This window comes from Belonocnema kinseyi, chromosome 7 (genome assembly GCF_010883055.1).
Source record: "Belonocnema kinseyi isolate 2016_QV_RU_SX_M_011 chromosome 7, B_treatae_v1, whole genome shotgun sequence".
Classification (NCBI taxonomy): Eukaryota; Metazoa; Arthropoda; class Insecta; order Hymenoptera; family Cynipidae; genus Belonocnema; species Belonocnema kinseyi.
Window position 1 is genome coordinate 36,253,893 of NC_046663.1, and position 13,156 is coordinate 36,267,048.

The following is a 13,156-nucleotide window of genomic DNA, read 5'->3' on the forward strand; positions in this document are numbered from 1 at the left end:
TTTTTTTTTTTTTTTTGAAATCAGGTTGGACTGTGAAGTCTGAGATCTTTATTTCGTTATTCAGGATTGCTAAATTTAAGTTTTTTTTTTGTTTGTTGGATGTTTTCAAAGTTAAGAACAATTTGCCAAAGTTTTAGCAGTCCTGTGAATTGGAGTGTGTAATATTTGGATATTTGGTTGAAATGAAATTAAGGAATTGTTGAAGTGAGAAATGGAGATAGATGATAATTGGTTGAAAACTGCAAGCACACGATTATTAGATTAGAATATTAGATAGTAGGAAAGTCTGTAAGCAATAGATCATTGTGCCAACCCAGACTAGCAAAATAGGATCGATGATGCACTGTAGTAGAGTTTGTTGAAATGTTTAAATGAAGATTGGCACTTTGTTACCGAATCCTTCGATCGTCGTCAGGTGAGTGAGGAGGAAGAAGGTGCTGGTGAGGGGGGTCAAAACGGGGTTCCCAAGAGAATTCAACGTCCTCGGCATCGAAGAAGTGTTCCCCGTCAAGCTCGTACTAGTAGCAGTAATAAACGAAGTGCGAATAAAGAAAATGTACAGCCCCCTTCTGCGGATAATAAAGTCGAGACGATTCCACCACTTCCCACCAAGATTCTTGTTGAGGCTGGTGATCAGCCTGTTCAGGTATTTTTTTTTTCACTCGCGAACAGGATTTTGTTTCAAGGATGTTGGTGTCTAGATCAAAATCTTCAAGATTCTTATTTTCCTTTTTTAGCACTTTTCTAATGTTTTGCAACAAAAGTAATCTCTCTAAATTCTAAATCAATGACAGAATGTTTTTTTTTCTCGTATTTATGCATGGAGCGAAATTTTAATAAGTTAATTCATGGATCTGCTCCTTGATCGTATTCTAGTTTTGGCGCAAGAAATAAGATCTCGGAACCTTTCCTTTTAAAGCAACGGCCGTTGCTTTAAAATCAAGGGTTCCGAGTTCTTTGTTCAATTGAAAACTTGTATGAAATATTCTAAATTAATATTTTACGCAAATTAGGCAATTTTAAGTTTAGAGCGTTTATATTCAGAAAATTTGCAGTAAAAAAGACCTTGCAACTTTATCCTGGCAGGCAATTATATTTAGTTTCAGATGTAGAGTTTTTGAACGATTAGATGTATTTTATAACCTGTTTACAAACTTTTGATAAGATAGTTATATTGTTTGTTTTAAATTTCTGCACCAACCTCCTTAAAAAAAATCTTGAATAATTATTCAGCATCAAAAAATTTAAGAAAAAGAATGGTTGCTAATATAATTGTTTATCAATCAGATTTTCTATTAGCAGGCCTCACAGGCCTAGTCCCTCTATCGCATATTTTACCCTATATTCAGGTTTAGTCCCTAAAGTACCCTTTTTTCAAGATTTGGTTCCTATAGTACCGTATGTTTATTTAATAGTCAACATTTTTAAAGGAGAGCATCTAGAAGTAAATAATTTTAGATTAGATTTTTTTTAATTTAAAAATTTCATATTGAAAGCTTTTGAACTTGAATAATTTCAAATTTTCACTTTTTTAAAATTCTAAGTTCAATTGTCAACTTTTTCAATTCCTTAGACATTAAGTTTAAAATTCCTAAATCTAAAATCTTGTACTTAACCATTTTTTCAGTTTGGCTTTTCATTTTGAAGCTTATATTTTAAATTAAAGAATTTTAAAATTCAATTTTGAAATTATGTAAATATTAGATTTTTACAACTTGTTGTTAATATCATTATTAATTCTATTGGCAAACAATATTTTTTTTTTGCAAATTAACAGTTATTAAATTGACTCTCAGGGAATTTATGACATTCAAAAAAAATCTCAATCAATCAATAATTGATTTTACGCAAAAATTCTGAATTTAAGATGTTAACATTAAAAAATTAAACTTCAAAAAAATTCATCTTCCAACGTTACAATTTTAATGGTTGAATTTTTAATTTGTCTGTAGAAATTTTGGATTTCGATATATAAGTAATGTTTTTAACTTGAAAATTGCTCAAAATTATCTAATTTTGAACATTGATAAATTTACTGATTCATTCCTCAAATTAGAGCATCGGAAGTGAGAGCTTGAACTTATATTTTTGACCAGAAATCTTTAAACTGTTTTATTTATAAAAGTCAAATTTGCAATTTTGTAATTTAACAGCATTAATTAAAAACAGTTCAATTTAAAAATGTGCTTTTATTACTTTTTTCGAGTTAAAAAATTAAAAGCCTTGAAAATAAATCCATTTTTAACTGGAAACGCTGAGAAGTAAATTATTTTCAATTGAAATATGATTTTTATATTTTCATGGATCCCAATTTTTTACGATATTTTTGTGGGTTCGAAAAGGCGTTTCTGCATACTATCCATAAGAAATAATTTATTATTTAACATACTATTTGTTCTTATCAAGGAATTGGAAAAATCCTTTAAAAATGACCATTTAAAAAAAAATTGTATTAGGTTTTTTTCCCTATTTTTTATTTCATAGAGAATGTGAGGCCTGTATTAGCGAAATTTTAGGAACATTCAAATTAGAGTATTGACGTTGAACATGGAAGCGAGATTGCCGTATCTCCAGTTCTTGAAATGTACGTCCAAAATTTCTGATTTTTAATTCTATGGCCATCTGCACGAATGAAAGCTTTTGTAAACGTCCTTCGCAAATCCTTTTTTTTTACTTGGCTGCTACAGAGTTCGAAAAACCGGAGTAAGTCGAAAGATTTTTTTATCAGCTCTAAGGGTGGCCGCTTAACCGGAAAACCCGCAAAATGTCCCGAGAATTTTACAAATTTTTAAAAGAAAATTCTACCAATGATTTGAAATATCAAAAATTTTAAATCATATACTGAATATTACTACTTTTCTTTAATGTTAAGTTCAGGTTTTGACTTTTTCAATCATTATTATATCATTCAGTTTACAATGAGTAATTCTGTAATATTGTACTTTAAAAATTTTCCATTTTATATTCTCATTTATGAGATTACATTTTTAATTAAAAGAATTTTTATATTTAATAAGACATTAACAATAACAAAATTAAAAGCGTTTGTAGTTGAATTTTTTTGTTTGACAACTTTTTTAGTTGATCAACTGAAAATATAAATTATTTAATTATTTTAAAAATCAATCTTCAGTTCGAATATCAAAGATTGAAGAATAATTTATTTTACAGAACGATTCTAGATTCGTTCAAAATAAAAAAATTTTCAGATTTTAATATTAATTGCTGATTGTAACTTCATGAAATATTTACAATTTTAAAATAACTTGAAATTAATAACATTCAAAATGAAACCCTTTTATCAAATTTCAGATTCTAATTAAATATTATTTCAATCTAAAATATGCCATTTTGAAATAATTCAATTTGAAATTCAAAAATTTAGATAATAAACAATTATTTAATATCTAGCATTATTTGAGTGTTCATTGAAAACAAACAATTACTAATCAAATATTCAAAAATAGATAATTTGATATTGACCTGTTTGGAATAGAAAGCCTGGCATTGTTAAAATTTCCGGAGAGCTAAATTCAAACTTGGAACGTTACTATTCTAATTGTTCTGTTTAAAAAAAGATTAATTGGCAAGTGAAATTGTTGATTTTTTTATGTACGAATAACAATTGAACCGTTATTAATTTTTAAAATATTTAAGTACTTTTTAGAACTATTTAGAAGTTTTGTTTAGTTTTAAAATTCGTTTTAAACTTGAAATTATTTCATATTAAAAAAATGTAAATTTTTATAGATTTTAAAAGATTTCATGAGAATAACAAAAATTCTCAAATTTTAAGAAAATATTTAAGAGGGTTTCAAATGATTTCCAAAATTTTCAGGAAAGAGTCTGCAATATTTTAAGGCAAATTTTTTATTATTTGTAAGACTTGTTAACGAAAAAATTCGACTCTTTGAAAAAACTAAAACAATTTTTTTAACAAAGTGTACATAAAAAAAAGTTTTTAGAGATTCTTGAAAAAAATTTGATTAGTTTTTTGGTTAGAAAAAATCATGTTTTTATAATAATTCAGAATATTTGAAAACAATTGCAGGTTTTGATGTATAAATAACAAGTGGACAATCATCAATATGTAACTATTTGTAAGAAAAAAAAACTTCTAACTTAAAAAGTATTCAGTTTAGAAACAAGTTGTAATTTTTTAATGTACAATAATTGTAACTTGAAATTGCTTAAAATAATATTTTGAAAATGTACCAATGTATTGATTCATTCTTCAATTTAGAACATTTATAAAAAATAAAATTTCTTCCGTTTATCTATATTTAGTTTAAAATTGTTCAATAAAAAAGTGTTAAAATTTTCATTTTATATGTATAAATTTTTGACTGTTTCATTACAAAAAATGTAAGTACAAAAATTTGGAAATTTAAGTTACATTTCAGTTTTTGTTACTTCGAATAAAAAAGCATTTAGCCTTAATAGTTAATATTTTGAAGTTTCTTTTTTTTCTATGTTTAAAACGGCCACCCTAGCACTGGAAAATGTGAAAAAAGTTTCTGTTATTTTTTTACTTGTTCCCAAAAGTTACATTTATTTTTATTTAAAAAAAAGACGTGATCTGTGACACGTGGAAATTTTAGGTAATTTTGTGGGAACCCTGCTTCTTTTATTTTTAATTTTTCTTTTATTCAGAATGTGCTGTAATGTAATAGTTATGTTAATTTGAAGAAACTTTCTCGTGCACGAATTCAGCGAGCCTACACAACTTCCGGAACAGGGATCGAGGTGCTGGGGATCGGCACTCTCGGTTTATTTTACTCATGCCGTACTGTACTCTCTTCCTTCTCTATCGTTTTATTGTTAGTAAAAGTTTTCAGTATCGCCATACTATTCTTTAATTAGATTGCTAGATCTAGTCTGCTAGCCTGGGGCCTTTCGCATTTTGCACACATTCGACACAGCTAACAACTTCGTGAATTTGCTTGAAAAAAGGAGATGAGAGATGATTGCTAATTAACATTTAACAATGGAGGAATAATCTTACAAGTACGTACTGAAAATTGTTGCTCATCTCCTTTAGTAAAGCAAATTCAAAGTTGAACCTTGTATATGAATAGTTTTTATTCGTTGATGAATCGTGACTGATGGCAAAATTAAATTAAATTTTTATATAAGATTGCGTAATTTTTTAGGTTCTTTAATCAGGGTGTCTGCTTGACCGGGAATTTTGTTCATCGGGGTAAAACCGGGATAGATGGAACTATCAATTAAACATTTTTTAAATCAAATTTTGTTTGAAAAAAAGATCTTCTCCTTCGCCCCGCTGGAAATCGAACCGCAAAACTTTCGATTGCCGGTCGGATGCTTTTTCCCTTAAGCTGTGCTAGAGATAGCTAAAGAAAAATCTTTTTCAGAAATACACGCATTATTTTTCCAGGCGTTGTACATTGAAATTTGTTAAGGAATCTGTATTATCATCAGAGAATAACAGACATTCTTAACGTCTTTTCAGACTAGATGGAGCTATGATTGAACTTTTTTGTTTTTAAATTATTTTGTTTCTGAAAAAAGATCTACTCCTTCGCTCCTTTGGGAATCGAGACACAGAACTTCCGATTGTCGGTCGGGTGATTTTCCCTTAAGCTTCTCTAATAGCTTCAGGGAAAAACGCCCGACGGAAAATCGGAAGATCTGTAGTTTGATTCCGAGCGGAGGGAAAGAGAAGATCTTTTTCCAGAAACAAAATAATTTAAAAAAATGTTTAATTCATGACTCCATCTAGTCTGAAAAGATGTTAAGAAATTCTGTTATTCTTTGATAATAATACAGATTAAAAAAAAAAAACTTGACTGTTAACACCTGTTAAAACATTGCGTGTATTTCTGAAAAAGGATGCTTCTTTATATTTCTCTTGTAGCTTAAGGGAAAAGCATCCGACTGGCAATCGGAATTTTTGTGATTAAATTCCCAGCGAAGCTAAGGAGAAGATCCTTTTTCAGAAAACATTTAATTTTAAAAATGTTAGAGAATGTTTCATTTTTATAAACCGAGTTTTAAAAAAAACTGGGAATCCTCTAAAATCATCAATTCCAATTAAAAATGTTAACATAGCCTACAATTGTTATAAATTTTTTAATATTCTTTTTAATCTAAAGTAATTTTTAAATAAAAAATTCAATTTCTGACGAGAAACTCTGCCGTAATCCAAAATTCTTGCAAAATTCTTTTAAAAAAATTATGTTTTTGTTTCAAAGTACCAACTTTTTGTGTAAATCTCGAAACGAACCTAAAAATGTTGCGAACTTAAGAACCTTTAAAATATAATGACTTTTGTTAAAATAACCGATTTTCTGTGAACGCCCGTAATGTAACCTGAAACTGGTCAAAAAATTAAAATCTGGTTTTCACTATAATGGTTATTATTTTATAATAGTCACTTTTTTTATTTAAAACGGGATCATAATCTTTAATTCTTGAAATTTTTGAATCTTTAAGATATTAAAAAAAAAAAAAATTAAAAATATCAATTGCTGACAAAAAAAAACTAGAATAATCCAAAATATTCAAAAGATTCTAAATCTTGTTCGAACTATAATGATTTTTGTTTTTAAATACCATTTTTTGTGTAAAACGCTAGCATAATCTAAAGTTGTTAAAAATATGTGAATTTTCTTTAAAACACTTTTTTTATATATATTAAAAATACTAATCACCGATGAAAATCACCAAAATAATCCAAAATTGTTCAAAGATTCTAAATCCTTTTATTAAAGAAATTTTCCATTTGAGGATTTTAAACACATATTTTAAATTTAAACAATTTGAAAATAAAAATAAAATAAATTAATTAATTGATTCATGATTTTTAAAATTCAACCATAGTTTGAGGTCAAAAAATTGAGCAATGATTTATTTTCTAAGACTATTCTGAATCTGTTCGAAATTGGACAATTTACCGATTTTTAAGTTGAAAATTGAACTGTTTTAATTCGTTGACTACAACAGTCAAATAAATTTAAATGTGTAATTGAAACTTTATGATTAAAAATTTATCTTTTTTATTTTATTTTTGTATTTTAAATTAATAGGTTCGTAATGAAATGCTTTTATTAAATTGCAAATCTTATTTAAATATTGTTCTAGTCTAAAGTAATTCATTTTTACCCATTTAAATTAAAATGTTTTGATTAAAAAGAAAAAAATAATTTTATCATATTCAGCAATATTTGACTATTAATTTAGAATTAACATTTATAAATAAAATACTAGAAATGTGCAAATATAATTTTGAAAATTTACAGATACATTGATTTATTTTTTTAATTTAAATAAAAGCCTTCAATTTTTTACATATAAATTATTGATTGGTTGAATTAAACATTTTTTAAGCCTCAATTTTTCAAATTTAAATTAAGGGCATGTGATACTTGGTCGTGTGATCAATCGGATACAGTTCCCCAAGCTTTTTTCCACAGAAATGAAAATTTTGAAAAACTGAATGCGGAGATGCTATAAAATATCATGACGGACGTCCCGGGACTCTTTTTTGAGGGATAATAACAAAAAATTTAATTGAGTTAAATGAACAATTTATTCATGTGCATTATTTTAAGGTTAGGGTCGTTTATCAAAATTAATTTTTGTCCAATTAACCCACAAAAAAAGTGTACGGTGACGTCCGTTAGCATGTTCGCTATTATTTTCCAACTTTTTAAGATAAAATATTTATTATTCCAGGAATTCAATTTGAGTGCTTTAATTTACAGTTCAGTTTTGATTATTACATTAAAAAAAAGTTCCAGCTCAGAGTTCGAGTTGAATTGAATTAAAAGTTTTTAAAATATCCAATTTTTGTTTTCTGTTTAAATTTTAAGGCGTTTAATTAAACTTTTTTTTACTTTCATTCTCAAAAAGTAAGGAATTTTAAATTCGAAGCAGTGTTTTTATATTGTCACATAAAAGAGTTTTAAAATAGTGAAAATTGTAAAAAAAGGCTGATAGCTAATAATAATAATTAATAATAAAAAGAAATAAAGTTTACTTTTATTAATTAAAATTGAATGAAAATTACGACTTGTCTAAAATGAAATTGAAACCCAATTATACAATTTGAAATTATAAACATTTTTCAAGGGCTTATTTTAAAGTTTAATTTCTGAATAGCAGCATCAAATATTAAACATATTTATTCTTTTTTTATTTGCACTCTAAGAAGTTAAAGTTGAAATTAAAAAGTTTGAAAAAATTGAAGTAATCTCATTTGCAAGAAAATAAAATTAAACATGAAATTAATTTATGTTTTAAAGGTTTTTTTTAATTGAAAATTCATGATTGTTTTATAATTTTGTTAAACATATTTCTCATCTGAAAAAATTACACTTTTTCTGTATTTGTTGTGCCAGCTTGAGCTGTGCTTGTTTATTAGTTTAGGTGTTATTAAATATGTAAATAAACATACAAATTTCAACTATTTTTACAAAAGCTTCCTCAGAAAATGATCAAAATAAAAATCTAAAAATTAACCCAATTTTAAATGCTAAAAAATGTGTGTCCAAATATTAAGTGGCGGTGGTGTATTTTATTTTATTTGTTATAAAAAATAAAAATTTTGACTGTTTATGGAAAGTTGAATCTGTCTTGAAAATGAAGATAAAGAGCATTATTTTGCTTTGTGTTTGATCAGTTTGCAAATAATTAAATAATTAATTGATTGGGAGAAAACGAGAAAATGACCGGAGATTTAAAATCGGCCGTCGAGAGAGAGACACCCTGTAAAATTTGAAGTTACCGGGACAGATTTTCGAAAAACGTGAATAAAACCGGAGATTCTTATGAAATAGTACAGTCGCCCTGTATATTTCCCTATAAAATGGAACAAGTTTCCTTTGATCGAGTTGAATTATTCACACGTCTCAAGTTTATCTGAAAATTCTGAGCACGTATAAAAGTTGGGAGCGATTCTCCGACGAAAATTGCTATTGGAAGTAGAGCTTGAGCACACACTTTGCACGTTTCTTTTTTGGTACTCTTTTCAGTCGGAGCAGAAGTCGGATGCACCTAAAGATAAAGATGCACCTGCCAGTGCCCCTGCTCCCCAGGTAAAGTAGATTTACTTTTCTGTTTTTCGTTAAATTTGCATTTGCATCTCAAATAGAACCATGTCAACTCCCTCAAGCATTATTTCCTTTTTCCGCTTTTGCAAGAAGAAAATTGTGAGCATCTTGATCTCTGGTCCAAGCATTTTACACTGCTTCCCTTCTGATGAACGTATTTGTCATCAATATTAATTGACAATTAATGTACGCCATTAAGAGAATCTGAAAGTGGTTCTGCTTTTTTAAAAGTTTTTGTTAATTTTTTATTTTTAATACATAATAAAATGGACTAGGCGTCTTCTTTTCATATCTTAGATAATTTTAAAGCTTACTTCAGGGATTATAGTTGCCCCCCCCCCCCCCCCAATTTAAATTCCTAAAATCGAGAATTTTGACCTAATTTTCTACATTTCCTTCTTTTTTTTTTTACAAAGTTTCGATTCGTTTTTTAAGATTCGTAAACAGAAATTCAAGGTATTGGAAATCAAGACGTTTTGAACGAGATTCTTGATACCATTTTCAAATATTTTGTGAACAAATTAAAAAAAACAAATTGTTTCATGTTGAATAAAATAGTTATTTTGACCAAAAAACGACGAAGTTTCAACTTAATAGATTAACTTACAAAACAAATAATGAATCTAATGAAATAATAAATTGAATAAAATAATAATAAAAAATATAATAATTAATAATACTCTAATGAAATTAAAATCTAATGAAAATAATGAAACAAATAAATTAATTTTTTATAAAGTAGTTCAACTGTTTACTATGTAATTGAATTTTCAACGAAAAAGTTTAACTTCTAACTAAAAAATATTAATTTTAATTTTTACAAAAACTGTATTAATTTATATTTAAACCTAAAAAGGTTTTAATTTTAAATTAAGAGTAGTTGATTTCATAAAGGAAATGAATTTGCCGCCAAATAAAATTCTGATAAATCTTTTACTAATAAAGATGCATTTTCACTAAGAAAGATAAATTTTCAAATAAAAAATATTTATTTTCGAAGCAAAGAAACGTTGATTTTTGAACTGAAAAGGCGAATTTTTTACAAAACAGTTAAAATTTCAGGCAGAAATTATGATTTTTCTACCAAACAGTTCATTTTGGACCAAAATGTTAAATTTTCAAGCAAAAAAGTTGACCACCCAAATTGTTGAATTTGTGCTAAAACAATTAAATTTTCAATCAAATAATAAAAGTTTCTAACCATAAGAGATCAATTTTAAATCAGGAATAGTTAGAATATTTTATTTGGTTATTGAATTAATAGAACCAAATAGGTGTGTCCAAATATTTCTAGTAAAAATTATTCCTTTTTGGGCTGGATATTCAAATATTTTTATAGAAATTTAAACTTTTGATTAAAAACTCGACCGCTTGGTTGAAAACTAATCTGTTTTGGTGGAAGATTCATCATTATTTAGTTGAAAATTCAACTATTTGATGGTAAATTAATTTTTTAATGCAAAATTCAGGTTGAAAGTTCTTACATTTTGTTGAAATTTCGTTTGTTTTTGGTAGAAACTTAATCTTCCTGTGGTAGAAACTTAATCTTCCTGGTTGGAAATTTTCTTTGGTTGAAAATACAATTATTTTAGTAGAAAATTGAATTATTTCTTTAAAAATTGACCTTTTTTGTAGAAAATTAGTCTGTTTAGTTTAAAGAATCATTAATTTTGTTAAAAATGCATCGTTTTGGTCGAAAATTAAATTTGTTGGTGAAAAACTTATCTATTTGGTTGAAAATTTAACGATTTGGTTAATATTACATGCTTTTTGATTGAACACTCAACTACTTGGTTGGACGTTAAAATAGGTTATGAAAAATTAATTTTCATTCTTTTGGATTAAAAATTTGTATTATATGGTTGAAAATTAACTTTTTTTTGTTGAAATTTCAACTGCTTAGAAAAACCAGATTTTTGGCTACAAATATTAAAATAATTTTAAAATGTAGTTACTAAGGATTAAACAATTAAAAATTAGAAACGTTTAAAATCGAACATTAAAAAAAAAACATATTTAGCTGATCAACTATGAATATATATTAATTCATAATTTTTAAAATTGTATTTTACTTTAAAATAATTAAAAAGTGTGATTTCAGTCCAAAATAATCAATTTTTATACCATTCAATTTTCAATTTTTCAGTTAAGAAAAATAACAGTTAATATTTAGAAATATCTGATTGTTCATTTAAAGTCAGTAATTATAAATTAAATATTCAAATCAAACGAAAAGATTAAAATTTGAACGTTACAATTTTAATTGTTCTATTAGAAAAAAAGGAATTTGTCAGTCAAATTGTTGAATTGTTCTAGAAATATTTAGAAGTTTTGAATAAAATCCAAAATTAATTTATATTCTGTAATTATTTCAAATAATTTAAACAAAGTGTCTACGTTTGTCGAAACCAAATATAGATTTGGGCAGATTCCGAACAAAAAATTCGAAGCTTTTAAGAATTTTGAAAGGCTTCAGAAGAATAAATAACATATCCTAAAAAAAAATTAAAAAAAAATTTTTATTTCGTAAAATTAATTTTGAGCGAATATTTAACAGGATTTACAAAATTAACCAAAATGAATGCTGAGGATTTTAAGGAATTTTATTCAGTTTGGTAGGATTAAAAAAAATTAGGAAAATTTTGAAATTTTAAGGATGTTTAAACTATATAAAATTAAAATAATTTAACCTTTATCCCTTGAACGGTACACTGGTGCAAATTCGCACCCGATTTTTTTTTTTAGTTTGTTGGCATTTACGCAAACACAGCTGCAGCGGATTATCCCCACATATATTAAATATATATGTTAAATGTGTGATATATTGAATAATTAATATTAACATTGCAAATAAACCAATTCCCACCAGTGAACCGTTTACTTATGCTGGGTTGGAGTGTACCGTTTGAGGGTTAATTTAAGAAGTGTTCAGTTTATAAAAAAATTTGATCGTTCAATTTTTAATGTTTTTAGTTTAAAATTGCGTTAAATGATATAATTTTGCAAAAATTCTAATTCATTGATTGATTCTTCAATTTAGAGCATTGGAAATAATAACGTGGATTTATAGTTTTAGAACTGACTTTGAATGTATGTACTGTACAATTAAAAAAAAATATTTGGCAGTTTAATTGAATTTAATTTTAACATTTTCAGTTTAAAAGTGTTAGTAGCTTCAATTTTATACGTGTAAAGTCTGGTGCATTTGAATCAGATTTGAATACAAAATTATTGAATTAAAAAAACTTTTAAACTTCATTTTCAAAAGTTTGAAATTCAAGAGTTCTACTTTGAGTGCTTTCATTTTCATTTTACTTTTTATTAATTAAAATCGAAAAAATTGTTAACTTTAAAGTTCGATTTCTTAAATTTCATTGACCTGGAAAAATGTTTGTGAACCGGGAGATGACAGGAAATTTTTTTCTTTCCTTATAACGATCACTCGGTCAGTTTTTTTAAATCTTTGATCTTAAATGGTTTTAAATTTATTTTTATTAGTGAAATGCCCATGTGATATTAAAAATTTAGAATAATAAATTAAATCTTATTTTTCACCTAAAATTGATCTACATACTGGAGAGTGGTGATCCATGTATAACTTGCTTTTAGCGTCCGGGGAACAATTTTACTTCGTCTCTTTTTCGAGATACGCACGCTCTAGTTTAATTATTTCCGTCTTGTGTCTGTTTAGGAGAGCCAACCACTGCAAAATACAACCACCGAGAGCACAGCTTAACCAGCAAAAATTGCTACTACTACCACCACCATCGCGAAGTAAACACTCCTTTATAACACCAACACCCGTTATACACCAAAGCAGTGTAAGTAACATCAGCAGCAACAGCAACAAAGCAGCAACAACAATTCTATAACAATTTAAAAAATCAAAAAAAAAAAAAAAAATTCAAACAAAATTTTCAAAAAAAAAAGATACCAGCAAACGCTACTCCACACTCTCCCCACGAAAGCAAAAGAAAATTCCGACATGTAAACACATTTGGAGGTAAAAGGATAGTGGTGAAAATCAGAAACAAGCTATTGCGATAGAGAGAAAACCCTACTACTGATGGTTTTTTTTCGTT

The 13,156-nt window shown here is 26.6% G+C and overlaps 1 protein-coding gene across 3 annotated transcripts in view; it reads left to right on the top strand.

Annotated features, from left to right (window-relative positions):
- The window catches only part of LOC117175978 (Y-box factor homolog), a 56,865-nt gene extending 44,020 nt beyond the window's left edge, over positions 1-12,845 (top strand). The window contains exons 6-8 of one of the 3 annotated variants that reach the window (XM_033365872.1): positions 416-646; positions 8,997-9,059; positions 12,766-12,845. In XM_033365872.1, the coding sequence (XP_033221763.1) occupies positions 416-646; positions 8,997-9,059; positions 12,766-12,810 (339 nt within the window). In that variant the 3' untranslated portion in view covers positions 12,811-12,845. The remainder of the gene's footprint in view (positions 1-415; positions 647-8,996; positions 9,060-12,765) is intronic. The other 2 variants (XM_033365873.1, XM_033365874.1) reach the window with 2 other exon arrangements.
- The last annotated feature ends 311 nt before the right edge of the window (positions 12,846-13,156 follow it).